We start from the raw sequence: 27,742 nt of genomic DNA on the forward strand, positions 1-27,742 counted from the left end.
CCTCCGGCGTCCTCGCCGGGTCACCAGAGATCCAGATGGCCAAGCTGTGACCCGATATCTCTTTGAGACGCTCGTCCGCCCTAAGCGGAGTGAATCTATAGTCACTATGAGCCTTGGCTTTCGCTATTTCGGCAGCTCGACGACGAGCTCTTTCCTCTATGAGGATTATCTGCTCTTGCTCTTCATCAAGTGGATTCGTAATAATGTTGGACTCAGGGTCCCGTGTCCTGCTCAATGCAGTTAAGACATCAGCGACACTACGTTCTGAGAACGGATTCGGGGCTCGCCGACGTTCGTCCGGAGGAGAAGGCGTGAGCGAACGCCGCTCGTTTTCCTCGTCCTCTGATTGAGAGTGACTTTCAAAGTCCACCATTCCCTCATCGTCGAGGAAGGTGCTCAGAGTCTGTGACTCACGCTTGATTGTCATTAGACAAAGGAATGGAAAACACAACCAAACGGTTAGCTGTTTAGGTTCCATCCTCAAAGAGGAAATGAAGCGAATGTTGTCACTCGGTGTCAACAGTCTGATGGGGGAGGGTGTAACGGGGCACACATCGGTTGGAGAACCGTTGTTGTGGTACATTTACTTTATGGTAAAATATTCTTTTATCTAATTTTAAAATAGGTGATTAACGTGGTCGCCGCCAGATATAAATCTGTCGGCCAAAATTTATTTTTTTAATTAGCTAGGGTAAGGTCTTTAGATTTAAATAATTAATAAATGTTCAGTTCCCCTTTTGATCTTAATGCGTGAAGTGCCATCCTAAGGCTTGCGCATTGATCTGTAAGAGACAGAAGCCTTTCTAAGGTATATCATCTTGGGCACTAGTTGCACTTGGTTCTACGAACCCCTGAATCCCTTGAACTAGGATTCCTTAAGCTTTGGTAGCTTGTACGACTCCCTGAGTTGTTAAACCCATTAGTTCAATAGAACTAAGTGACTCTCTGAGTCTGAAAGTCTTCCTCTGACTTTAGGAGCAAGGTAGCTCCGCAACACAATTCATATCGGCTTTTATTCGTAACTTCTCAGTTAAAAGCATTTTGCTATCTCACAAATAAATTACGCATATATTGAAAAGTCTTTTTGCAGGTCTTTCATGCTACTGAGGCCTGCAAAAAGTTTTCTCGATATAAATTTCTAATTAACACTAAGTTGTTACAATTACGCTTACTCTCATAAATATAGAGGTAACCCACCTTGTTACAGCTGCTGCTCTATGTTCGTGCCTGCTGAGAGTGCTGCGGATATCTAGCCCGGTTCGTGTTGAAATGTAAAAATTTGCAATAGAATTAATGGGTTCGAATCTGGTGTCTATTTCGAAACGTGTTTTTTCAATGTAATTATGTTCGGTCAGTTCAGATTATTTTAGATTGAATGCTGTGCTTGTCTGTAGATATTGATTGGCCATTTTTCTATTTATGACATTCTCAACATTATTAACTAGTAAAATTGGCAAATTGTGGTCATGTGTGTGGTCGTCGTAATTTTGACTTTGGCCGTAGTAGTTGTGTCTGTGGCGTAGTCATTTTGTCTGTGGCCGTAGCGGCTGCCTTAATCAGAAAGATGTCTGAGTGATGTATGAGTACTTGAATAGTGTGAGTTTTTATTAGGATTTTTACTCAGCTACAAACAAATCTTAAAGCGAAGTCATTCATGCATTTGTACGAGCCAAAGCAATCAAAAACTTTCAATAGTGTCGGATTTTTTAAGGAGCAGCAACTGTCGTAACTGTATGTCCACTCAGTAATATCTGGAATGTTGCGAAAGCCTCTTCGTCTGGCCTCTTTATCCCGTTTTTAATGCCCTTAATAAACGTATCAGCCATGTATGAGTCGTCAGGAAAAATCAGTCGGAGGAATTTGATACGATCTTTCTTGACAGAATGTTTACTGTCATGTTTTTGGCAATTTTCCTCAAATTTAAGCAATGCTGTTTGAAGTGGAAAAGATGACGGCTCAGGCAATTTAAATAACTCACCACTCATCGTATATTGACGTGCCAGGCGAATTTGAAATAGCATGTCGCGTGCAAGTATGTTTTTGTTGACACGATAAGCTTGAGCAAGCTTCAATTCAACAATGTTAGTCGACCCTTCCGATTTTTTGTTGTTTGACGAGAGAAGAACGACATATCCATACAAGCGTGAAAATATTTTTACTTCTTCATCAGTTGGGGCATATTTCCCATCGTTGCAGACATACGACCAGACTTTGTCCAGCGGCACTTTGTCCATCATTCACTTCATAGCTAGATCATACTTCAGGGTCATAAAAAAAGTATCGAACAATTTCTTTTGTGCTATGTAGCGCGCTAATTTCCTCTCACCGCCATACGCGGTAGAAAGCATCTCTAGCAATATTTCATTGGGATAATCTGGCCTGATATCTGCTATGAAATCTTTTAGCTTCTCAAGGTTTTCATTGGTAAGAGCGTTCACGCGATCTTTAGGAATCTCAAGAATCATTGCGTTGACATTTTCCAATTTTGAGATTTTTTAAGCACACTTGTTGTTCCTTATATGAAAGTTGTTTGCTGATGCCGTGCCGACTCCATCATCTTCTTCATCGTAGCAGCACCATACTCCAATTCTAATAGCTCAAATAATGAAGTAGGGTCGTCGTGGTGAAACGAGTTAAAACTCTTGACGAGTTTACTCAAATACTGAAGCTGCGCACAGTTTCTTTCCAAAGCCTTACTCGAAGACAAGTCCAAATCTATCACGAGATTCAAAATTGCCACCACGTCCACCTTTGAAAGCGGCAAGAATCTTATGACTTGATAGATTAAAGCTTTGTATTGATCCATGAAGCCTTTCCCATCGCTTTCGACACTTGTTTCTGCGTAAACGCGTAATCTTCGTTGAATAGGAGCGTCAGTATTCATAGCATGAACCGGTAAAGCGCTTGCCAGCGTCATTTATGAAGTAGCAGAAAACCGCGGTAGTTTGATAGAGAATTTTGGAACATTAGTTGTAACTTTTGTGAATTTAAGGAATCAAAAGTGATAGTCAAATGTACCCGGGCCAACAAAATCTAGAGAAAATCATGGCGGCGTCCCGTGCGGACACTCTACCACCACCTCACGACGTCGCGCAAGCTCCTCCTTATCGAAAATACGCGCAGCCTCTGAAAAAGGCAAGACTTAATGCTGAGAGGAAGCGACGAGTGGCACCACGCATGCGCACTGTGCGCTTCACAACGAACGTGCATCCTACTACGCTCGTTCCGTACCTCTTCAGCGAGCGTAGGGGTCACAATATCTACTTCATTATGAATATAACGGGCTGTAGAATCAAGCATTGTGCCTTGTCACCTGAGGACTCACAGCGGTTGCCACCAAGCTCTATCTTTGATATGAATTTCCTACTTTCGGGCGAGAGTCGGGAGATGTTAGATGAAGCCACACGGCAATTACAGCGATTAATCGATAAAGTACAAGTGTATTTACAGAAGAAGGCAAGAGTGGGTCGACCACGCGAGGAAATCGAGGTGGAAGCCTGGAGAGAGCCGTATTATGAGCCAAGAGGCAGTGCTAGACAACGTCGTGATCGAATGTCGTCGCAATGGACAGATATTGATGCCACAGAGGCTGCAATAGCGTCTACGAGTGGACATTTTTTTGATGGTATGTACGTGGATGACGACGTGGAGGACGAGTGGCATAGCGCTTCCATGCAGCATGGATACAATTCTCGTCATGTCGTCCGAAAGTATCACGAGCGGCCAAGGTATGTGGAAGAAAACGATGGGGAGATCGATAATAAGCGTGACTTTCTTGTACAAACGAGTCAACATGGCGATTCTTTTAAGGCTGAAGCATTATACCTGCAGCAAAGAGGGCGAACAATGAGGCAATTTGTCCCACGCCGTCGGCGGTATATGCCGCATACGTATCCGGATTACGCGTATGAGTATACAAGGAAAACACCTCTTTCGCCACATGGTCGGATGTCGACTCAGCGCATTCGTCGTGATTATGACGCGCACTATAGTCCGCTTGCTTTCAATTCAAAGCACAATTTGAATATAAATGAGAACAGTGATGCTTTTCTTGACGGAGATTTGTCACACGATGACACTACCATTGATCTCACTCAGGAGTCTGCAAGAGGCGGCAAATCCATGCAAAGTCTTGATAATGAAGAGTTACACCAGCGTATGCGTCCTCGACGAAGTCTTAAGCGCCCGCTTAGCAAAGTTTCTCGCAACGGACTACCGCCACCATTGATCTATCGGCCTCGACCGCCACTTATGTATGAATATGAAGCTTTGGAGGATGATGACGACATTTTGATGAGTGAAGACGAGGAGATGGCGTATGAATATGGTGCACGGTATCGCCCACGGATTGTGCATCGGAATCGATTTGATAGTGTCAGTTCCGAACATTGGAGTAGTTTTGCAGAGCAAACGTACCCACAGAATTGCAAACGGCATCGTGGTACTCAAGACAGCTCGTTTTACAAGCATGATGACCACAACTTTGACAGGCAAAATCGCGAGCGCGCTGATATCTCTAGCTCGCATCTTACTGATCCAAGTGACGATGATATTGTTAGCTCGGAGCCTTATCCACTCCAGGCAAATTGTTCAAATCAAGTTGAAGTCTCGACGGAAAATGGTTCGACGGTTTCTAGTTCATGTGATTATAACTTTGGGCATGTGGTCGAGGACGGTGAAACTCCGGAGACCCTTAGCAATAATTGTACGCAGACGGACAGTACGTTTGAGGTTGTAATTCATGCCACTAGCTCGATTAGAGCCAGCCCGACACAAGACTTGACTTTAGACCAGAGATGCTACGTTTCTAAAGACGCGGGTCTGTCTTCGCGTGACGAAGAGGTTGTCGATGAAAGACAAGGTCGCGTATTTGATGAACCTGTGTTACAAACTGTGCCTCTGAAATCGATTAAAAGGATGGACGCTGGATCGCCACAGAGGTTTGTCCTGACATGAGGTTTACTGACTATTCATCTTGATGCACGTGTGTCTGTTCGTTAACATATCAATACTGACGCCATTTTTCTTTAAATAGGAACGAATTGGACAATTGTGTTGATAGCGTGTCATCCATTGCTACGAAGAACGCCGAGAGCACACTTTCGTTCGACGTGGAGAATGCGACGAGTAATTTACTGGAATCTACGGAACCATCTGAAAGCAATGTGAGTAATCGCAAAGATCCGCACGAACTATTACCAGCTCGCGAAAGTAACGTCCTGCAAGATATTAGTCCTACTCATTCGCAGCCTTCTAAATCTAGGTCGGAGATCTTCATCTCAGCTGACCATGTCATTACAGATACCATTCGGATAAATAATCACGTGATTGCATCGTTAGGGCGAGTAAGCAACATCGAAGCCGAGTTCGTGAAGGTGAAAACATCGTTGTCAGGCCAAAAAGACAAATATTATCAATTGAAAAAAAGCAGCGAGTATCACCGAAGACTCGAAGTATTGTGCAACATTGTGCAGGATCTTCAATACAAGATCAGTTTCCAGTCATGCGAGCTTCACGACACTAGCAAACACACGCTTTTAGTAAAGCTTGATCAGTTTATGGAGAGTCTGCTACGTACATGTGGACAGTCGACGGGGAAACAGATTGCCGCTTTGCAGACTGAATTGGAACGTATTCTTGCAACGGAAGAGCCGACGTTTCGAAATTGGGAGCATACTAACAATGAAGAAGCGACTAGGCCTTCCAAGTTTTCAAATAGCGCCTTCTCTACGGCGCTTACCGTATCTGCTCAACAAAATCAAGACAAGAGTGAGGACGACACAGGTGGAATGGACTGGGAAGATAATGATTGGATTGAGGAGAATGCGTCGGCAGCTCCGACTTGCGACGACGATCAAGACAGCACCGAGCCGCATGTTCTATCAAATCAAAGCACTTTCAAAGTCAAAGAAGAAGCTTCTTTGCTCTGGTCTCAAGAGCTGCCACCGCACATTCGGTCTCTTATGGCTCGAGTGACGTCGTGTGACCCACCAACATACGTGATGAGGGCGATGCATAAAAACCTGTTGGATGAAATCTCGAAAGGTGATCCTTACTATTATTTACGCCCAGCGACACCATCCAAAGAAGCTTTGACGTTCTCATCTTCAGCATCGTCTCTTATGTGTGAATTTGGCTGTCGTGGGGTGTCAGCGATCAAGTGGGAACGAAAGCTGGTGTCTCAAATTGGGTCGCGCATTAAATCGTTTGACATTGTCGCGTACTCGCTCGCTCGTAGGAGTGGAGAAACGATTTGTAATCGTCGAAAATTGAATTCTATGATTCGAAAGGTCCATCTCTTTGGAATGCAATTGCACTCGTTCATATCGCACCTGTATTGTGTCAAGGGCCATGGAACGTGCAAAGAAGTAGACTCGCTATCGACAGCGTTGAATCGATCTCACTTTGAACGCAAGATGAGTGTGTACAAATCCAAATTGAAGCTCGAAGTACCGCACCAACACGTTTTACAGCAGCCAAACAGTGCTAAGGAAGTACCACAAGAGCTCTTGCATGATACGTTTGAGTTTTTCCCCGAGCTTCTTCTTTTCGTGGATATTTGGGGATACAATTATCGTGAGAGTTTGTATAAGCGTCACGATCAGACAAGTGTCTTTCAAAGTCAACATTTGGATTCAAGTGCTGTCTTTCCACTTGCATTTTGCTCTGAAGTAGAGACGCTAGCGTTTGATTTCGAGCACGATAGCAACGGACTTCTTCGCGTCATTTGCGACGAGCTCTTGACGATTGTGTGTCTGTGGAATGATTTCACGTGGACTGATGAGTTTACGTCTGTAAATATCGACCGGATCGTAATGTTTGAAACAAAATCGATGGCTTGTATTCTCAAGATTCTCGACGTGTATGGTAATCATCTACAAGCGCTTTGGGCCGTGCATTTACTAGACGAGCCGGAACAACTTCACGATATTCATATGACACAGCTCAACGCGTATTATAGTGATCGAAGCCACGGTAGTGTAAGGACAAGAGTTGCGGGAAAAGGACCAAGCAATGGCACAAGTACGATTGATGGGCTTGTGGCAAATGAAATCATTGAACAGCGTCTTGCTGAAACGTACTGGAGTCGCAAAGTCTCTTTACGGTCGTTCGAACATGACGCAGTCGATGACGATATGGAAGGTAGCAATTTAATGTCAGCACTACTTTCAAGTGTCGAGGCGATTCCTTCATGGAATAAACAGACGCGAGATTCCCTCATGTTACGCTGGAGCGATGTGTACGCGATGCGCAACGATCTGAACGCGCTGTCTGCTGTCACGAACCACACGCTAAAGCATGAACTCACGAGTATTCGCTGTCACGAGAGTGTAGCAAGTCAAGACGTGTCGAGTGAAGTCGTGGTGGATTTGACAACGCGACAATTGGCAACAGCGGTACGTCGCACACAGATTTTGATTCAAGAGGCTTCTAGCAGAGCTACGAAACTTGCGCTCCATTCTGCATCGAAACAGCTTCCTTCAGATGCGAAAAGCATTGACGAAGAAGAGAGAAAACATAAAAGTATTGAGATAGCGACGCCGACTCAAGAGCTACGATATGACAAATCGAGTTGTGCTTTGGACACGCGACTGGATGAACTGCACGAAGCTGAGGTGTGTACACGGGATGAACTCGAGTTGAAGGACGTGATCCAATTAATGGCCGTCACAAAGCAGAAGATCCAAGAGCTTTGCAGTCATAGTCCGCGATCAGCTCGCATGCGGGAAAAACGTCAGTCGCAGTCGTTGCAACTTGCACGTCAAACGGTTGAAATGTTGCGCAATATTCGAAGCATGTATACGTCACCGAGTCGGTAATGCTGCGCAATATCCGGCACATGTTTACCTCGCGACATATTAAAATGCCAATTAATTGTCTTTTAACTAAATGATTATTTTTTTCTTAACTCGTTTTGTTTTTGGTTTCTTCTTTATTAAAAAAAAAGTTTTAGTGCCATTATGCAACACACGAAGCGGTATGCTTGTTAATGCGCTTGTTCTGAATGCATGAATGAAAGGACTTACGTACGTTCGTATGATGGCAGAAAGTATGTGAATGAGGGTCCGATGCAACGCCAAGTGGCTCAGAAGCTGCAGCTTTGCGCGGATGTGAACGACTCGTTTAGCGCGCGTCAGCACTCTTTAGCAAAACAATATGCGCGGTATCAAACCCAAAAGTCTCGCGCTAATGAACTTCATCGTATGCACGTCGCCGTGGATCAAATACTTCATTCTCAGACTCTCTTAGGTACCGAGATGAACCGAGAACGCGTCTTATCAGCTCGACTAAAGCCAATAATTACACAAACCGACAAGGTCCTCACGCGCTTGTCACGATATCGCACAAAACCAGCTGCGTGTTGTACAAAAAAAAACGCGCAATACGTGTCTATGCTTATTGAAACAACCGCGCGTATGATTGCGGAGCGCCAACAGCGTGAGCGAGAACTCCCGGCACGACATCAGTGGGTACCTCCGGTATTATGGACCATTTACAACAAAGTGTATCAAGCAGCTTGTAAAGAAGAGCGTGCTCAAACGCTTTATGATGCCATGCATGACGTCATGAAAGTCATTCAGCGCCGAAATTCCTTCTTTTATCTGCAAGTATTGTACCAACCTCCACCCGCCTATTGTCGTAAGCAATACACTCTCACAGCGTCAATAGTATTGAAAAAAATGACAACAAAGATGGCAAAATTAATTCGAGCACTTGACCACAGTTCATTGGCATTGTGTCAGTATCGCGATGCGTTTGTGAGGATTCATAAAGACTGGGACTTGGCACTGACTTTGGTACGTAAAGTAGCACGATACTTTCACGAGATGATGTTGCATCTTTACGAAGTTATCATGGGGTGTGCGACTTCCGACGTGGATGATGAAGTTTTACTTGAAAGAGCTATAAGTGGGGATTTCAAGGATGAGAAGGAGTTTCGCTCGGAACTGCAATTACATTGTGACATGGCGGCTTCAGAGGATCATTTAGTGCGAGAGAGCTATGTATTTACACCTGAATTACTCGTATTTCTTCAAAAGTGGCGATCGAGTCGCGATCAAGAGGTCTTTGACTTTCACTTTGCCTATAATAAGCGATATGCACGCTTTCTACCTCGTCATGCCTCGAAACACGAGGTCAGGGACTTTAAGCGATATTACATTCCAAGTTCGTTTGCGTTTTCAGAGATTCGACACCATGTGTCGAAGATTAAGCATACGTGGCACTCGTCTCGATTGGGGGCTTATCGAATGAAAAGCATGAAAATTCAAGAATTGGGTCAATTCGAGCAGAGAATGAAAAACCAATTGGGCATTTTGGTGAATGTAATTTATCAAGTGATGCTTGTTCGCTGGATGAATCGAAAAATGCGCTTTCCTGAGTCGTGGAGAGTACTTGATTGTGTTGAAGAAGCGAGGAGTGAGGATGTAAAAGGCACAGGATTAAGCGCAATGGGAGGAACTAGTGAAAGTGGCTACGATGGTACGGACGTGGAATCTATTGAGCATCACGATGCTCGATTATTAACAAGCCGGCAGAAGGCGAATAGCAGTTTTCGACGTCCGTGTGTTGTGAGTTTACGAGAGGTCCATTCCAAAGCTATTAGTTTGAAGCAGTCGGTTGGAAAAAACGATGGTAGCGAGACATCTCGCGAAGCTATGAGCATGGTAACAAAGCGTTTGTATGGACAAACAACAGTAACGGGTCTGCTTGAGCAGCTCCAATGGTCTACTTTTGCAAGCAAGAGTTTAAAAGAGACAGATTCTATGAGTGAAGACTGGCGAGTGACTTGTGCTACATGTCAGGTGTGTAGCGTCACAGAAAAGGCTTTACGTTTGATGGAGACAAATGCAAGTCACGACGGAGATAGTGCTACTGAAAAACGTTTGTCTAGTTTTTCAAGCGAAACTAAAGTGGCGAGTATAAAGAAGGGCAGTAATTTCAATGATTTCAATTCTTTTTCGGATGACCCGACAATAAAAGAGCTTTCCGAGAATGTAAAGAAAGCGAATCAAAATATTGCGGAAACATTTGCGATGTACGACGGTAATCAGTCCTTCCAGTGGCGTCATGCTATCGTGGACACAGGAATTGCTACCGTCGAGTTACTGCGTACGATTTCGCAGGATGAAGCTGTTCATTTGTAGACAAATTCTTAGCTTTGATGAAATAAGGAGGAGTGCTTTATTTCAATTAAATTTGAACATTGATAATAGAATGAATTGCAAATTTTCTTTTTATTAATAAGAACTTAAACATTTTTTTTTATTCGATTGATTAGCATCTAGCTTGTAAAAGCATGAGTGCGGCGGACATGGCGAAATTGCGCACTGTACTGAGCGCGTCTAGCAACGAGACTCAGCGTTTTATCCAGCCACTTTTGCCTTTAAAAGGTGTTCAGGAGTTGTTGCTCACGTTCGTGCAAGATTCGACGCGTACGTTCGAGGATTGGGTCTGGGACCCTCAAGTGCGCCAGAGTCTCGTCCACATGCGAGACTTTGAGCCCCAGACCCGTGCGCAAGGCCACGAATTTGATCAATGGTACATGCAAGCGGCAAAAGAGCGTCTTGAGGCGATAGCGCTACAAGAACCCGACGACGTCACGCCACGCGAGTTTCTGGCGGAGGCGGACACAGCGCAGAGTGATGGTAAAGTGAAATTTCAAGAAAAAAATTATTATGCCGCCAAAAATGCCTTTTTAAAAAGCATAAGTGCGATTTTAAAACACCAACAAAGTGAATATTACGGCAAGAGTCTTCCGCCAATTGAATGGGAGGATTCCTTCGATCTGCAAGAACGATACGTGCAGCTCTGTAACAATGTGGCAATCTGTGGCCTCAAGATGAAAGATCTGGCAATTATGAACGAATACGCTGCAAAAGCTTTGACCGTGGAGAAAAGGTCGATTAAAGCATTGTATGTTCTAATAAAGGTGCGGCTCTGGGAACATCGGTATGACGAGGCTTCTGAGATTGTGACGCAAGCGTTAAGTATGTACCCCGAGAAGGGTCAATTTCTTAATCTTTTCAAAGAAATCAAAGCAGCCGAACGTAGACATGCAGTAGAGCAGGCAAGAATGTCCGAAATACGAGCAAAACAATTGCACGATGCCATGACAGCAGCATCAGTGATGCCGCGAGTCGTAACGCAAGAAGAGCGTGAGCAGCAACGCCTAGAAACACGTCAAGTAAAGGAAAAGAAAACACCATTGCCGACGCGCGAAGACGATTTGTTTGCCGCTGCGAGACTTTACCGCTACTTTTCAACAATCAAGCAGCAAATGATGGTTGAAATTCTTCCTTGCTACGAGGCCGACAAGGGCGAAATGCCCTTGTTTAAGTGCACAATTGTCCACGGAGGAACGGGAGACGTGCTTGCTGCGGATGTTCGAGCGATTTCAAAGAAACTCGCAAAGAACGAAGCGAGCAAATTGGCGATCGAGAAACTCTGGAGTGACAAACAAAAAGCTGGAACGTTAACGTTGGAAGATTTGACATACCTCGAGAAATTTCAAGCTCTTAATGCGAGTACTCCGCAGGTCGATGACAAAGGGAATGAAGCATTGAAAGGCGCGATTGATAATAAACCGCAACTTCCAATGCGCGTGACGTGGCTCGACCGGCAGCTTCAGCCCGTCGCTCTATTGAATCAATTGACACAACGCCACGCTCTTGAAGCGTGTTTTGATATCACAGACGTATCGCCTTCAAAAGAAGTGACGGAGTTTAACTGCACGGGAATTTTAAATGGGGAAACGATCGCAACGGCCACTGGGGTGAGCAAGAAAAAGGCTCGCAATAAAGTGGCGAGTCTTGTCTTGGCCGCAGCGTTTGAAAAGAATTTGATCGTGAAATATGACGAACCAACGGACGAAAAGAAAGAAGAAAAAAAAATTGTGGATGGAAAGACGCTGGAAATGACTTGACGTGTAGTGTAAATGATTGTCGTGCTTTGAATCAACACGTTTTCATCTCGTTCTCTATTGCTCGTGAAGTTTCTTTCAATTTTAGAATACAATTTCGGTGTGTGTGTGAGTGTTTTTTCGTCTAGTCAAGTTCAATCTGCATGGACATCCACGGAGAGTTGATAGACTTTCTGAGCCCGTCGCGAACGCAGGTAATACATGATACTCGTGCCAAAGAGACACAAGTACAAGAACGCCGCGAGAAAGATGCTCGTTGCCAGCGACGACTTGGGCTTCCCGTGTGGAGGCTTGAGCTTAATGTAAAGCGAGTTGCTACCCACCATACAGCCTACAATGAACTATCCAAACACATATGTCAGATCGTCGTTTTTTTGGCCTATGACGACGTCCTTTGTACCAGCAAGAAGAAGCCTGAGAGGGAAAAAAGCGCACAGCAAATAATTCCTACAGACAATTTAATTATTCACACACGTGATAAAATCCTCGCAATAACCTCTTGATCTCTTTATTGACTCTACCTGGATGGGTGCGCGGGCCTGGACTAAAACCTTGCGCAAGCAGCTCTTCGAGGTCAGCTGTGTCGCCGAGGTCACTCACGTCGCTCCCGGGTGAGCCCACGTTTAAATGCTTGAGATTCGCATACCCGGCTTTGCCTCCGCTCACCACCGTCACAAGATCTGTGCGATCAAACGTGGCGTTCATTTCCTTGCGCAGACTTCCGTAAACCTCCTTCAAGCGGGACATGGCACACGGTCAGTGATAGGGGGTTTCGAACTAGGGCGAGTCCCCGTGGCCTAAAAATAGGAGCAACGCCTTACAACTGACCCCACGTGGGGCGGTTGGGGAACGGCTATGTTTTCTCGTGCAATTTCTCCAAGTGGTGATGACAACGGTTCGACAGTGGCTCGTGTTTAGGAGGAATGCCACCCGTGGCGACCGCAACGGAACAAAATGACGTGGTTACTTTGGCCGACGAAATACGAACGGCGAGGTTAAAAATATAGGAAGGATAGCAATGCTTGGAAAACGTAGTTTTAGCCAATCTAATCGCAATCGAAAGAAATGGCCGTTTTTTTTATTATTCTATACGTGGAATTTTGACATTTGGAAGGGTATCACTTGGTTTTTATAAGAGTCTAAACTTACTGCGTCCGGACAATGCTTCATGACCGTTTTGTATAGTTATTTGTTTTAATCGCTGAAAAACGACCAGTGCACATGCTTCAAGAACGAGCATGCGAAGAAGGAGCTTAGCTAACAATTTGACAAGCGCTTCACGCAACCTCAGCGGATACTGACGATAGATGTGGCTATTCTCACCACATCCATTGCATTAAATTCTGCTTTGCCGATCGGTCTCTCTTAGTGTTCCGACATTTTATGACGAAAAAGTGAAACATTCAGCATCGTTGTTCTGTACGCTCAAAGCTGGATTCTTTGAGAGTCTGGCATTTGATTTAGTGAAAATATTGGTAGATGATAACCTTTTTCAACTATCGTGATTTTGTCCAGCCGATTCTATTGCAATGTGCGTAAGTGTGGCGAACTGCGCCCAAACGAGGCCTCATACGAAAGAACTCTCTCGCGTTTATCGTTCGGGGATCGCTCACTTTATTTGTCCAGTTTAAGTGCTTGTAATATAGTTCTTGGTCCTTGTAGCAATCTGTTTCCTTAAAGGTGCAAAAATACTGGAACAAATAAAAAACGCCATGCATGACAGTGAGCTCACCGTAAATTTGATATTCTTAAAAACGAACGAGAATATAATTATTTTTAAGTGCTAAGAGGCACAAATTATATTTCGCATTCGAGGTGTTGCCGATCGAACCAGCGACATTGAGTACATCAGTGAATTTAATGCTCGGAATGTGGCAATTAGAGACAAATAATACCCTCCAATTTTGCTAAAATTGAGATCAGGCTACACCAATAATTTTATATAACAAACATATTGCAAGTGCAGTATGTGCCCATCTATTGCTTCATGTACTGGAGCTAAGGTACCCATTTTTAATTTGTAAGCCGTGGGCCCTGAGCAGCCCAAGCTCCCGCGCCAGCTTCCGTCGTAATGTTAAACAAAAGTTGTGCGAGCCAGCGGCTAGTTGTCGCATCTTCCTTCAAAGCTTCATCAAACATGTGGTTTCGCAGGGCATCCGGCAAACACTGGCGAAGTGCTTCTTTTGCACTGCAATAATGTAGCCATTAGCGCAAATAAGCGTCACGAGCAGCAAATAAATATTACCGCGGATTATCTGAAAGACGAAGGTAACAACGAATAATATGCTTGAGCAGACGCGGAGCAGGCGCTTCAACCAGCGTCGTCACCATTTTACTCAGTACTGTTCCAACCGCGTAGAATCGTTCGGGAGTGTGGCAAATGTACGTGAGCCCCATGTCGTCGAGCAAAATCTTTTGCAGAATAAATGTAGCAACCGTCTTGCTTAGCTCACTACCTGCTTCCATGATTCGAAGACACAATGGAATGATTTCTGTCTGCAACAAGAAATTAATCACATCCGAGTCGTCGATCTTGAAGCGATACAATACAATAATTGCTAAACGTTACAACGATTTTTTATTTCTAAAATTTTTACTTACCTTGACCAGTGCTCCAATCACGCCAAGACTTGTAAGCCGCAAATACTCAAACGGACGGTTTTTGCTCACGGTATTTAGAAATGGATACAAATACAACGGAATGTGTGCTACGAGATCCGACATCTACGTTAGCCCATGGTTAAGCCACAACAGTGCAACTCGTGGTCGTGCTTTTCGCTGGACGCACCATTAAGAAAATGCGTACGCGTTTCGGAATGTGACGCAACACATTGTAATAAAGCCAGGGCATTGCACACTCGGTTGGAGGCATGGGCCGTGAGTTGCGGGGGTGACAAAAGTGGATAAATAGCCACAATTTCCTGCAGCAACGCCGCAACTGTGCCAAATGAGTGCCAAAGAATCGGTGCAAGCTCGGGAAACTCTTCCCGCTTCTTGCTGAGCTCCAGTAGAGCGCCTTCACGCTGTTCAGGAGACGACAGCTCGAGCACGAGAGAGTACAGCTGTTCAGGAGCCTCCATGGTCGTTCCGATAATGAAGGTTCGACGACCATGTCACATTCGTGTCACATGCAAAATACAAAAACTCTAAGCGGCAACTGCAACAAAATGTATAAAATAAAATCTCGTATTGTACAATAATAGTCAAATGTATCTAAAATATTAGTCACGGACTTTTTCCGGAAACCACAAGCGATCTGAATACGCCATTCTTCACTTGCAACAACGCAGCTGGAGTGTCAAACTCCACGACTTCGCCAGCATCAAGCACTAAGATCTTGTTGCTGTCCATAATCGTCTCCATTCGATGTGCTATACACAAGACTGTGCAATCTATACCACCAAAACTCTCCTTCATTGTCTGCTGTATCACCTTGTCCGATTCCTGGTCCACATTTGCCGTGGCTTCGTCCATCACAATGACCTTACTATCCCGAATTAAAGCGCGTGCAATACACAGCAACTGACGTTGACCAATCGACAAATTCTCGCCCTTTTCCGCCACTTCGTAATCCAATCCATTGCCCCACGACGACACTGTCTCGTACAAGTGAACTTTTCGCAGCACATGCCATAAATCCGCATCGCTCTTTTCGCCAAATGGATCCATGTTCAAACGTAAAGACCCACTAAAGAGCATCGGATCTTGCGGAATGATGGTCAATTTGGCGCGCAACTGACGTACAGTGATGGTCGCAATGTCGACGCCATCAATCCAGACACGTCCAGACGTCGGTATCTCAACAACTCGAAACAGAACACTCATTAAAGAGCTTTTCCCGGATCCAGTGCGTCCACAGATGCCCACTTTCTCGCCACTTGCAACCGAAAACGACACTTTTCTCAATACTAACGGAAGATCGTCGCGATACTTCATTGAAACGTTTCGAAACACGACTTGGCCCGTTTGAGGCCACGTTGTGGCTAAAGTTGCTTCGTTCGAAGGGGTACGACCACATCCTTCTTCGTTCAGTGTTCCATAGTGTGCAATCCGCTCAAAACTTGTCATGCTGCTCTCGACTTTCGTCGACAAAGTCGTCATTCGTTGGAAACTCGACGACAATTGCGCGGCATATGTTAAGCCAAGTGCTGCGACCGATGCACCAACCGTGGACTTGGCTGCAACGGCCAACATGGCTACAGTGCCTATAATCACCGAAACGAACCAATCCGATCGCATGTCGAACCACCGCGATGAAATCTGCACGAGAAAGTAAATGCGAATGTTTTTATTCAATAGTTCTTCACATCGTGATGCAAAGACTTCGGCCATGTTGTACGACCGCACCGTCTCAATGCCCGAGAGGGTCTCGGACATTAAATTAAGAAAAGGCGAGCGCGTGACACCATCCAAACGCTTAAGTTCGCGCGCAGAGGCTTGGTACACCTTTGCCGTGAAAAAGCATCCATATGCAATGGGTACATACACAAGTAGCACAAATGGGTTCACAATCGCACACACAAGAAACGAGGACGCAACTTGGAAAATATTCAGCAAAAGCCACAGACCGCAGTATGGCAACGGATTATCCACTTCGTCAAGATCCCTGGAGAATCGATTCAAAATTCGGCCAATGGGTGTGACATCAAAAAACGTCGTGATAGGTGCAGCCAACACTTTATGCAAATTTTTTAAATGTATGCGAAGAGAACATGCCATACAAATGGCCATGAAAAAGAGACAGCGACCAAACGACAAGAGTGTAGCAAGTGCGACAATCCCAACGTACACTCGTAACGAATCAATTGGACTCAACGCCACCGATCCTTTCGCCCAGTGACTCAAGAACCAGTCACACCCAAACAGTACAAATTGCGCAATGGCAAAGAGTGTGCCCATCAAGATACCAAGTGTGTGACCATTCCATCCGGAACATGCAAGGTAATCAACGTACGACTGAAGCTTCACGGACCCAATTTGACGATCTTCGGGGACAATTAATTTACCGGAAGATGGCTTGTGGCCAGTCTTAATACTCTTTCGTGTTGGATGAAGCTCAGTGTCGACTTGGAGTTCGGATTCAAGTGGTTCTTCAATCTCATTTGACAACGATCGACGGATTTGTGGAGAACAGTGCAAAAACGGAAAGTCGTCTCGTAACTCATGTAACGAGCCATCGCCAACAATACGTCCCGCTGCCATGACTAGAATGCGGTCGGCGTCTAGGAGTAAATGATAGTGCGAATTGAGTACTAACAACCGCGTAGTCTTACTTGCTAAGCCTTGAAGACCTTCGGTAAACACAGCATTGGCTACATGAACGTCCAAGGCACTTAGAGGGTCGTCCAATACGACAAAGTCAAACGTTTTAGCACGATATATGGCACGAGCGATTCCAATACGCGCCTTTTGACCGCCACTTAGATTAATCCCACGCTCCCCAATTTCCGTGCGATCGCCTCGTTCTAGCATTTTAAAGTCCAGAGTGAGTTGACAGGCTGTGAGGACTTGGTCATAGTGTTTTGCGTCAAATGGTTCACCAAAGAGAATATTCTCACGCACACTTTGGTTTTGAATCCATGCTTGCTGACTTGCATACGCTATTTTGCCGTCTACTTGACGTTTCCCACGACTTTGGTGCATTTCCCCAAGAATTGCATTCACAAGACTCGACTTGCCACTGCCAACGGGTCCAACAACCACTGTTAATGTTCCTTTACGGAGAGTTACATTAATGTCGCGAAGCGTCGGCGTTAGAGCGTCTGGTTCCCATGTAAAATCCGCGTTTTTTAACGAAATTTCAGGCGTAATATAGACCGCGGAATCTCGCGTAATGTGCTCTATACTACTGCCCGTGGCTTCGCCAGCTGCAAGAAAGTCCGAGAGTCGACTTGTGGATGTAATGGCTTCAGCTACCGCGACTGTGGCATCGGCATAAATACTAAATGGAGTCCGACAGGCATTTGTTAGGGCTACAATGGTGAATGTTGACGGAATGTCGAGCGTATTGCCAAGCACAATTGTGGTGGAAAAGCACACGAGATTGAGCAAAGTCGGGGCGAGAAACATGAGCACGGTATTAGCGAGACGGACTCGATTATACTTGCGTAAGAGCGCGATCTCACGATCTCGAATTTCTCCAATTAAATCGGATGCAAAGCCTTCCCAGCTGTAATATTTCACCACGCGAATGCCTTGTAGCATTTCATTCGTGACTTTTAGTCGATTAGCACTTAGGCGCGAAATCTGTCGACGGTAGGCGCCAATTTTACGAGATAGCAAAAGAGAAGTTTGCATGATGATAGCAATGGTTACGAGCGCTGCGACGGCGACGAGTACATCCATTTGCGTACTGATGAGCACGCCCACGACGAGCAACATAAGTGGAGAGATTGTGCACCACATGCCGAGCTTGTACGCCGACAAGACGCGATCGCTATCGACGCTAACGAACGTAACGATTTCGCCTGTATCCATTGTTCGCCGCGCTGTCGTGGAGAGCCGTAGAATCTTGCGAAACGCGCTATTCATGCAGACCATGCGCGCATTGCAAGCGACGCGAGTAGTGAGGAATTGGCCGGCATTTACCGTTGTTGCCCCTATAAATGCGATCGCACCTAAGAGACCGGCAAGAGTGTACCCGGAGGATATCCCGAGTACATTGTCATCGCCATTGATATTTTGTAAAATGGCTTTAATAATAAATGGCTGCAAAAGAATGAGACCGGCACTGACAAGCTGAAGCGCAAATGCGAGTCGCCACGTGTCTTTAACACTTTTCCAGATCGCGCGATTTACATTTGGACGTTTGGGTTGTCCATTGCGCTTTGTTCGTCCTTTAATTCGTTCGGCCTCGGCGGCGTAAAACTTGTCAAACTTGATTTGGAGAGGACGAGCTTGGTCTGGCGTCGGGAGATCCCATACGCTATTTTCGTCTAATGGAGCCTTGTAGCCGCGCTTCAAAAGAGGATGGATCCACCAGATTGTCGCGATTGACAAGATGCTGGCAGTATTGAGCGGACTCTCCTTGCTCGAGAGCTCTTGCTTTGAGCAATCTTTAAACGAAGGATCACTTAATTCCGAGTCAGCGGCTGTACTTGTATTGGCTGTTATATATGGCTCTTTAGGGGTACCTTTGCACATTAGAACCCTAAATTGTGCCTTCTTCCTACGCGACAAATTGCGTAGTGAAGCGAGAGGCGGAATAAAGAACAAGTCAGTTCACAGCACAACTTCAAATACTATTGCCCTAATTCACAATCTGCCTCGTTATAAGCAAAGAGCCTGCGCTTGTAGTACGTGGTCTTGTAAATAAATACCAACGAGTGTCTGTTGCGACCTTTGCCCCATCGTCTGTCCTCCAAGTCTTTATTCTGCTTTGACAAAGGTGGCAGGTTACGAAGAGTTGTGCAGGCCTCGATCTAAATTTTCGATATCCAGTCAATCGACGCGAAGCATACACCTATTTCATATGCTAGGAAAGGGCAGGTATTCTACACAGGCCTTCTTAATGATAAAGCCTTCGCCGACGTCAGCATTCTTCCGTTACGAAGGCAATCCTAGCATCCATCTGGGGATGAGAACAGGATTTGAGCAGAGCTAATGCGACCCATTTCTAATCGGGCGAGTGGATGAAATTTCCTTCATTGTTCCTTATATTGCGAACTTATCGGTGGAGAACATCGAAAAATGTCACAAGGCCGTTTTTGCAATTTTAAGCACATTTCTTAGAGCTGATCGCGTAGAAGGCCGCTTGCTCCGACGAATTCATAATGTGAGTTTGTATGCCATTGTCTCAAACCGAATAGGTAGCAGAGTTACGACATATCTAGAAATATGGACGTTCTATTTCGATTATCATTCGGGATGCGTCAACAGAAGGTCATGAAACTGGTCGGCTAATCATAACATCTTAAATTCACATCTTGGTTGAACGTGAGAACGGAGCGAGTTTCTCGCTCGTCATCACTGAGGAAAAATAAACATCTAGTCACTGACTTTTCGGAAAAAGTGTTGAGGCACAAAGCATGAAAAGCTCATTGCGAATGACAGATAGCAAAGCTCTGTGAGGAACTGTGCCCTGGCCTGAACACTTAGGATGTGTCTTAATCATATGTCTTTCAAGTGTAGAGTCACTCATCAATGCATTGTTTCATAGTGGTTTTATTATATTTGCATGTAGGGGCATGCTCCTGAGCGGGTGGTTCTGTTGCTATTTTTAATGAACAAAAACTAGACGCGATACGCGATCCAAATCCTTTTACTATTAGTTATTAAGATGTCGACGGTCCGAGCTGCTTGACATTTTGAAGGGAGCTATAAATTACTGCTGACTTAGGATGCTATGAACTCGTTATGGTCTACTTGGCGAAGGCGTCGACGCAAAATGCCAGTTCTCGATGAGTTAGAGTATGTTTCAATTTCTTTGCAAAAGATCTTATCCAGGTTGACAATTCTTAAATTCTCTTAAAAATAGAAGCGATGGATGAGCCAAGGTCGCGAAAACGTCGCCCAAATCAAGGTTTAAGCTGTTGCAGGTGAGTAAGAAAGAAAGCTTGCGCAGCGATGCCGACTTATTAGTCAAATAAATAATCAAGAAAGATAACTATTCGTACTTCTTTGCTTATTTCCTTTCCTTTCATAGAACATAATATTAATTATTACTCTTTTAAAAATAATATTTATGTATTGAGACACCCTGTTACATCGTTAGCATGGGTCTCGTCATACTGACGGACGAGGCCCTCAACGTCAGCAACCAGCTGGGAACGAGGCTCCCAGCTGTCATGCGAAGGTGGATAACCACGCCGGCGAACAAGATAATTTGTTCGCTGCCCCTTCACATCACGGTGGCTCTGGATGTTAGAAAAAGGCACGGTTGAAGTCACAGTTGAGGAAACGGCTGACAACTTAGAAAGGCGTTTGAGGATCAGTTGTGTGATTGATTGGACAGGTGCGTGGATGGGTGACTGATTGGACAGGAGTGATGGGGAACAAGAACAGTTAGTCCATCATGCAAGCACGAAAAAGATAACACTACAAACAATGTCAGAATCCTTTTATCACAGTGCCACCGACTTCCTCTCTACAGCTTGCATCATGGCAAGCGAACAGGTTATAAGCCCAAGACGGGAAGGAAACGAAGACTCCAACGCGGCACAGGCGCCGCCGGCAACCGGTCACGAATGGGCCGCGGCCGCGCCTGCTACGGTCGTCTCTCCCATCGCTCACGCAAGGAGCGCGGAGCCCGACGCACTGGCGAGGGTTCTCGAGATGCTCACGGGCATGGACTTGCGAATGCAGAAGATGGAAGCGTCCCAAGCACGCATGGACGAAGACGAGCGCATGCGCGGCGCTCACGAGAGCGAGCTGTTCCGATCAGAGCTCGGGGCGGACTTCCCAGGGCGACTCCACGGCGGAGCAATGGAGCTTGAGGACTTGCATGATCGGCAGCCTCAGCAGCAACTGCGGCGTGCACCAGCGCGGCTCGAAGACCTACGGATGCGAGCGGGAGAGCAGCTGCAGCAGCGTGCTGATCCGTTGCCTCAGCCGCCTGCCCCATTGCCGCCATACCAGCCGCCACCAGTGCCTCAGGCTATGCCGGCAGCTCCAGGGCAGCCAGTACAGCAGCGGCAACAAGTGATTCCGATGCAGTATCGCACTCCGAACGCCAGGCAGCGCAAGCTGGCGATCCGCAAGTTCGATGGTACCGAGGTGTACGTTGGACTTGGGTCCGGCTTCTTCGACTGGGGCAAGACGTTTTGGCGCCAGGTCGACATGGCACAGGAGTCTTGCGGTTTCCTGTGGAGCGAGAATGGGAAGACTGACGTGCTCGGGCAGTACCTCACTGGCACTGCCGAGCGGTATTTTAGCAAGCAGGTCGACACGTGGTGGGCCGTGCTGCCTACATTGCAGTACGTGATGCAGCGCATGCTGGACACGTTCAAGACGACGATAACCGCCGCTCAAGCGATGAAACTCTTCACGGCGAAGAAAGAGAGCAAGAGATCCTGGCCAGAACACTACTTGTATCTGGTCGCTGTCAGCGGCGCTGCGGGCGGCGCTGAGCAGCAGGTTCTGGACAACATCGTGCGCTACGCCTCGTCTGAGCTATCGACAATACTCATGGCGAAGTACCAGACGCACCGCATCGACTACCTCGTGCACGCGGAAGAGCTCGCGCACTTCGCGCAAGCAATCGAGATGGAAGCTCGATCAGGAAGATCCTTCGGGAAGGAGGTCGTCGCGCACGTGGACGAGTCCGTGTCGCGCAGGGAGACACGCACTTGCCACGGGTGTGGGAAGGTCGGCCATCTGAAGAAGGACTGTCGCAGCAAGAAGAATGACGACAAGAAGAGGGGCAGAGGCCCAAAAGACGGCGGCAGCATCACGCTAGCTGTTGGTGAAGGAAGAGGTCGCAACGGCTCGCGCGCCATCGGTCAAAGTCTGGCGATGGCGATTGGTGACGACAGAGATGACGAAGATGACGACTGGATACTCGACAGCGGTTCCAGCCGCCACCTTGTGAACGACGCATCCCTGCTGCGCGACGCGAGGGACTGCGATCAAGAGTGCCACTTGGCAGATGGGGAGACCATCAAGTTAACGCAAGTCGGAAGCGTCGTGCTGACTGTGCTCGCGAGAGGACAGCAGCAAGATGTGACGCTGACTGACCTGTATCTGGCGCCCGAGTTATCGCGCAACATCATGTCCTACGGTAAGCTCGAGTTCAAGGCTTTCGGGCTCGTCTACGACGGCGAGTCGCGTGTGTTGACACGGCGCAGCAATGGCCAAGTCGCGTTCGACGTGGCGATGGACCACAATGTTCTCTACGTCCAGACAGTCGCAGCGGCTCGCGAGCCACGAGCTCCTAGCGACGTGCTCATGGCGATCCTGACGAGCCAGGCAGCTCCGGAAGAACCCGAGCCGGACACTTAAAGCGGCTCGCTGCTGCACTTCCACCAAAGGCTTGGGCATCTCGCGTACGACACCGTCGAGCGTATGGCGAGAGACCCCGCGTCCGGCATCGTGCTAACGGATCGCAAGCGCCCGACGTGCATCTCTTGCGCACAGGGCAAGCAAACAAGGAACCTGCAGTCGAAGAAGGACACTGGATCAAACTCGCCGATCGACAGAGTTGGCGGGGTGATCTGCTCAGACCTCAAGGGTCCGATGACCCCGAAGGATCGATTGCAAAACCGTTACCTTGTCAACTTTGTCGATCACAAGTCGAACTACTGTCGTGTCTTCCTGGCGCCGACAAAGGACAAGGCGGCCAAGAAGTTTGAGCACTTCCTCGCGTTCTTTGAGCGCCAGTTCGACTGCCGGATCCACGTGCTACGCACCGTTGGCGGCGGCGAATACGCGAATGTCGACCTCTTCTGCAAGCGAACGGGCGTCGCGCGGCAGATCAGCGAGGCGAGGAATCAGGCGTCAAACGGCAAGGCCGAGCACAGGACGATCCTGAACATGGCGCGCAGCATGATCTTTGCCAGCCGACTGCCATTGACGTTTTGGGGCGATGCGGTTGAGTACGCGGCGTACATCCTCAACCGCAGCCCAACGAGCGCGAATGCGAAGCGCGCGTCGCCGATCGAGGTACTGACGAAGCCAGTGCCGGATCTGCGCGACATCGTCGCCTTTGGCTCTATCTGCTCGGTCTACCGTGATCCAGGCAAGAACTCGCTCGCGCAGCGCGCACAAGTCGGCGTGATCATTGGGCGGAGCGACGAGACTAAGGGCTTTCGCGTCTTCCTCCAAAAGGAGAACAAAATCACGATCACGCAGCATGTGCGCAACGTCGAGACGCTCAGCGCAGAGCAGAACGGTCAGCTGCAGCGCGCGCTCGAGTATGAAGATAGAGCCGTGGAGCCAGCGGCAACAAGCAAAGAGTCGCCGGCTGCTGACGATGCCGTATCGCCGACGATACGCAGCGGCAAGAAGAAATCGAAGTCGTGGACACGCGCGGCTCACCGGACGCGCGGCGCAACCAAACGCGCACAGGCGGCCGGCGATCAGGGGGAGCCAGCTGGCGACAACAGCATGGTGGCTCATGTGTATGAGTGCGATCCCAAGAACTACGGTGAAGCACTACGCAGCACTAACCGTCAAGGCTGGGAAAAGGCCATGCGCGAAGAGCTCCAAGCCCTAGAAGACAATGGCGTGTGGCGCTTGATCAAGCGACCTCCGGGCAGCAACACTCTGCACACGAAGTGGGTCTACAAGACCAAGACCGACGCGCACGGTGAGATAGAGCGCCTGAAGGCTCGACTGGTCGCCTGCGGCAACGAGCAAGTTTTTGGGGTCGACTACCAGCTTACATTCGCGGCTGTCATGGACATGTCGACCGTGAAGGTGATCTTGGCGCTTGCGGCGATATGGGGTGTCCCAGCAAAGCATGGCGACATCCCCAACGCGTATGTCAAGGCTGACAAGGAAGCGCACTTGGAGATACTACTCCAGGTGCCGCAGGCAATGACAATCGATCAAGACGCGCTAAAGATGGTAGGCGCAGCGACAAAGAAGGAAGTAGTGCTGCAGCTACGAAAGAGCCTGTACGGCCTCAAGCAGGCTGGCCGACTCTGGAGCCAGCTCCTGCACGCTCGGCTACTCGAGGCCGGCTTCCGGCAATGTATTTCCGACATGTGTCTATACTACCAAGTCGAGGGTGGACAGTTGGTTATCGTGGGCGTCTACGTCGACGATCTACTTGCTACCGGCACGGACGCTGCAGCCGTCGACCGATTCTTTGTCAAGCTCAGCAGCTTGTCGATCAAGGACCTCGGTACCGTTAGCAAGTTCCTCGGCATGCATGTCACGATTGACAACAGTGGCGGCTACGTGCTCGACCAGGCCGAGGCGATCGGCGAGCTCCTGCGTGAGCACGGGCTCGAGGACGCAAACCCGACGAAAGCTCCAATTGGGGCTGACTGCTACGACGTGCTACCAGATGACAGCGCGCTGCTCACCGAGACTAAGGTGCAGGGAGCGCCAACAATCAAGACGTTCCAGTCCCTAGTCGGCAGTCTGCTGTGGATCGCGCGTTGCACACGGCCGGACATTGCGTTCGCCGTGCACAAGGCGACGCGTCAGACTCATCAGCCGCGACTCCACGATATGAAGCTTGCCAAACGCATCGCGCGGTACCTGAAGGGGACGCGTGACTACAAGCTTCGGATGGAACCAGCGAAGCACCTCGACGCCAAGATCCAGCTCGAGGCGTACTCGGACGCCGACTTTGCGGTGGAGAAGAGCGACAGGAAGTCCTTGACTGGCGGCATCATCCGCCTGAACGGCATGCCGGTCAGCTGGACGTCGAAGAAGCAAGGCGGCGTCTCCCTCTCGACGATGGAAGCGGAGTTCGTCGCTGCATCGGAGCAGGCGCGCGAGCTTCTTGGTATCAGGGAGATGCTAAACGAGATCGGTAAGCCGCCGGCGCTACCGATGGTACTCCACGTCGACAATCAGGCGGCACTGAAGCAGCTGGCCGGCGAGGCGTCCTCTCTCAAGGCTAAGCACATCGATGTTCGCACGAAGTTCGTGTGAGACTTCGCTCGACGCGGGATCATCGTGTCGCAGTACGTCCGCTCGGAACAACAACTCGCGGATCTTTTGACGAAGGCGCTGGACGCAGTCAAGCTCGCGGCCCTGTGTGAGATGATCAGCCTCGGTTAGGACGGTAAGTCGTAGCCGAGGCGGAGTGTTAGAAAAAGGCACGGTTGAAGTCACAGTTGAGGAAACGGCTGACGACTTAGAAAGGCGTTTGAGGATCAGTTGTGTGATTGATTGGACAGGTGCGTGGATGGGTGACTGATTGGACAGGAGTGATGGAGAACAAGAACAGTTAGTCCATCATGCTAGCACGAAAAAGATAACACTACAAACAATGTCAGAATCCTTTTATCACAGTGCCACCGACTTCCTCTCTACAGCTTGCATCATGGCAAGCGAACAGGTTATGAGCCCAAGACGGGAAGGAAACGAAGACTCCAACGCGGCACAGGCGCCGCCGGCAACCGGTCACGAATGGGCCGCGGCCGCGCCTGCTACGGTCGTCTCTCCCATCGCTCACGCAAGGAGCGCGGAGCCCGACGCACTGGCGAGGGTTCTCGAGATGCTCACGGGCATGGACTTGCGAATGCAGAAGATGGAAGCGTCCCAAGCACGCATGGACGAAGACGAGCGCATGCGCGGCGCTCACGAGAGCGAGCTGTTCCGATCAGAGCTCGGGGCGGACTTCGCAGGGCGACTCCACGGCGGAGCAATGGAGCTTGAGGACTTGCATGATCGGCAGCCTCAGCAGCAACTGCGGCGTGCACCAGCGCGGCTCGAAGACCTACGGATGCGAGCGGGAGAGCAGCTGCAGCAGCGTGCTGATCCGTTGCCTCAGCCGCCTGCCCCATTGCCGCCATACCAGCCGCCACCAGTGCCTCAGGCTATGCCGGCAGCTCCAGGGCAGCCAGTACAGCAGCGGCAACAAGTGATGCCGATGCAGTATCGCACTCCGGACGCCAGGCAGCGCAAGCTGGCGATCCGCAAGTTCGATGGTACCGAGGTGTACGTTGGACTTGGGTCCGGCTTCTTCGACTGGGGCAAGACGTTTTGGCGCCAGGTCGACATGGCACAGGAGTCTTGCGGTTTCCTGTGGAGCGAGAATGTGAAGACTGACGTGCTCGGGCAGTACCTCACTGGCACTGCCGAGCGGTATTTCAGCAAGCAGGTCGACACGTGGTGGGCCGTGCTGCCTACATTGCAGTACGTGATGCAGCGCATGCTGGACACGTTCAAGACGACGATAACCGCCGCTCAAGCGATGAAACTCTTCACGGCGAAGAAAGAGAGCAAGAGATCCTGGCCAGAACACTACTTGTATCTGGTCGCTGTCAGCGACGCTGCGGGCGGCGCTGAGCAGCAGGTTCTGGACAACATCGTGCGCTACGCCTCGTCTGAGCTATCGACAATACTCATGGCGAAGTACCAGACGCACCGCATCGACTACCTCGTGCACGCGGAAGAGCTCGCGCACTTCGCGCAAGCAATCGAGATGGAAGCTCGATCAGGAAGATCCTTCGGGAAGGAGGTCGTCGCGCACGTGGACGAGTCCGTGTCGCGCAGGGAGACACGCACTTGCCACGGGTGTGGGAAGGTCGGCCATCTGAAGAAGGACTGTCGCAGCAAGAAGAATGACGACAAGAAGAGGGGCAGAGGCCCAAAAGACGGCGGCAGCATCACGCTAGCTGTTGGTGAAGGAAGAGGTCGCAACGGCTCGCGCGCCACCGGTCAAAGTCTGGCGATGGCGATTGGTGACGACAGAGATGACGAAGATGACGACTGGATACTCGACAGCGGTTCCAGCCGCCACCTTGTGAACGACGCATCCCTGCTGCGCGACGCGAGGGACTGCGATCAAGAGTGCCACTTGGCAGATGGGGAGACCATCAAGTTAACGCAAGTCGGAAGCGTCGTGCTGACTGTGCTCGCGAGAGGACAGCAGCAAGATGTGACGCTGACTGACGTGTATCTGGCGCCCGAGTTATCGCGCAACATCATGTCCTACGGTAAGCTCGAGTTCAAGGGTTTCGGGCTCGTCTACGACGGCGAGTCGCGCGTGTTGGCACGGCGCAGCAATGGCCAAGTCGCGTTCGACGTGGCGATGGACCACAATGTTCTCTACGTCCAGACAGTCGCAGCGGCTCGCGAGCCACGAGCTCCTAGCGACGTGCTCATGGCGATCCTGACGAGCCAGGCAGCTCCGGAAGAACCCGAGCCGGACACTCAAAGCGGCTCGCTGCTGCACTTCCACCAAAGGCTTGGGCATCT

At 48.7% G+C, this 27,742-nt stretch overlaps 9 protein-coding genes across 9 annotated transcripts; 3 read left to right on the forward strand and 6 right to left on the reverse strand.

Annotated features, from left to right (window-relative positions):
* Positions 1–1,706: 1,706 nt before the first annotated feature.
* On the reverse strand, positions 1,707–2,234 carry CCR75_007543 (uncharacterized protein; the record flags this gene model as incomplete). The annotated part of the gene is made up of 1 exon (XM_067965602.1): positions 1,707–2,234. The coding sequence occupies one exon, from the start codon at positions 2,232–2,234 to the stop codon at positions 1,707–1,709; it is 528 nt and encodes a 175-aa protein (XP_067816117.1).
* Positions 2,235–2,237: 3 nt separating this feature from the next.
* CCR75_007542 (uncharacterized protein) lies at positions 2,238–2,465 on the reverse strand (the record flags this gene model as incomplete). The annotated part of the gene is made up of 1 exon (XM_067965601.1): positions 2,238–2,465. One exon carries the CDS (start codon positions 2,463–2,465, stop codon positions 2,238–2,240), a length of 228 nt encoding a protein of 75 aa, XP_067816120.1.
* A 50-nt stretch (positions 2,466–2,515) lies between these two features.
* On the reverse strand, positions 2,516–2,917 carry CCR75_007541 (uncharacterized protein; the record flags this gene model as incomplete). Its single annotated transcript, XM_067965600.1, has 1 exon — positions 2,516–2,917. The coding sequence occupies one exon, from the start codon at positions 2,915–2,917 to the stop codon at positions 2,516–2,518; it is 402 nt and encodes a 133-aa protein (XP_067816034.1).
* Positions 2,918–3,012: 95 nt separating this feature from the next.
* Positions 3,013–7,820, forward strand: CCR75_007540 (uncharacterized protein; the record flags this gene model as incomplete). Its single annotated transcript, XM_067965599.1, has 2 exons — positions 3,013–4,940; positions 5,036–7,820. The coding sequence occupies 2 exons, from the start codon at positions 3,013–3,015 to the stop codon at positions 7,818–7,820; spliced, it is 4,713 nt and encodes a 1,570-aa protein (XP_067816035.1).
* Positions 7,821–7,961: 141 nt separating this feature from the next.
* CCR75_007539 (uncharacterized protein) lies at positions 7,962–10,148 on the forward strand (the record flags this gene model as incomplete). The annotated part of the gene is made up of 2 exons (XM_067965598.1): positions 7,962–7,978; positions 8,048–10,148. The coding sequence occupies 2 exons, from the start codon at positions 7,962–7,964 to the stop codon at positions 10,146–10,148; spliced, it is 2,118 nt and encodes a 705-aa protein (XP_067816133.1).
* Positions 10,149–10,280: 132 nt separating this feature from the next.
* On the reverse strand, positions 10,281–13,007 carry CCR75_007537 (uncharacterized protein). Its single transcript, XM_067965596.1, has 3 exons — positions 12,445–13,007; positions 12,324–12,370; positions 10,281–12,264 (listed from the first exon to the last, which is right to left on the reverse strand). Exons 1-3 carry the CDS (start codon positions 12,668–12,670, stop codon positions 12,058–12,060), a joined length of 480 nt encoding a protein of 159 aa, XP_067816127.1. The 5' UTR covers positions 12,671–13,007; the 3' UTR covers positions 10,281–12,057.
* Positions 10,301–11,926, forward strand: CCR75_007538 (uncharacterized protein; the record flags this gene model as incomplete). Its single annotated transcript, XM_067965597.1, has 1 exon — positions 10,301–11,926. One exon carries the CDS (start codon positions 10,301–10,303, stop codon positions 11,924–11,926), a length of 1,626 nt encoding a protein of 541 aa, XP_067816132.1.
* A 632-nt stretch (positions 13,008–13,639) lies between the features above and the next one.
* Positions 13,640–15,078, reverse strand: CCR75_007536 (uncharacterized protein). Its single transcript, XM_067965595.1, has 3 exons — positions 14,525–15,078; positions 14,169–14,455; positions 13,640–14,111 (listed from the first exon to the last, which is right to left on the reverse strand). Exons 1-3 carry the CDS (start codon positions 14,645–14,647, stop codon positions 13,937–13,939), a joined length of 585 nt encoding a protein of 194 aa, XP_067816126.1. The 5' UTR covers positions 14,648–15,078; the 3' UTR covers positions 13,640–13,936.
* Positions 15,079–15,148: 70 nt separating this feature from the next.
* On the reverse strand, positions 15,149–18,597 carry CCR75_007535 (uncharacterized protein; the record flags this gene model as incomplete). The annotated part of the gene is made up of 2 exons (XM_067965594.1): positions 15,149–18,522; positions 18,564–18,597. 2 exons carry the CDS (start codon positions 18,595–18,597, stop codon positions 15,149–15,151), a joined length of 3,408 nt encoding a protein of 1,135 aa, XP_067816129.1.
* Positions 18,598–27,742: the final 9,145 nt, after the last annotated feature.

This window comes from Bremia lactucae, linkage group LG7 (genome assembly GCF_004359215.1).
Source record: "Bremia lactucae strain SF5 linkage group LG7, whole genome shotgun sequence".
Lineage (NCBI taxonomy): Eukaryota > Oomycota > Peronosporomycetes > Peronosporales > Peronosporaceae > Bremia > Bremia lactucae.

What these genes read in the sequence shown, in the direction of transcription:
- CCR75_007536 (XM_067965595.1), bottom strand. Translation starts at nt 14,647, where the DNA reads ATGTCGGATCTCGTAGCACACATTCCGTTGTATTTGTATCCATTTCTA. An exon ending in TGATTGGAGCACTGGTCAAG is followed by an intron (nt 14,456 to 14,524) that starts GTAAGTAAAAAT and finishes TATCGCTTCAAG; the next exon opens with ATCGACGACTCGGATGTGAT. An exon ending in CGTCTTTCAGATAATCCGCG is followed by an intron (nt 14,112 to 14,168) that starts GTAATATTTATT and finishes ACATTATTGCAG; the next exon opens with TGCAAAAGAAGCACTTCGCC.
- CCR75_007537 (XM_067965596.1), bottom strand. Translation starts at nt 12,670, where the DNA reads ATGTCCCGCTTGAAGGAGGTTTACGGAAGTCTGCGCAAGGAAATGAAC. An exon ending in AGGCCCGCGCACCCATCCAG is followed by an intron (nt 12,371 to 12,444) that starts GTAGAGTCAATA and finishes AATTGTCTGTAG; the next exon opens with GAATTATTTGCTGTGCGCTT. An exon ending in TCTCAGGCTTCTTCTTGCTG is followed by an intron (nt 12,265 to 12,323) that starts GTACAAAGGACG and finishes GTGTTTGGATAG; the next exon opens with TTCATTGTAGGCTGTATGGT.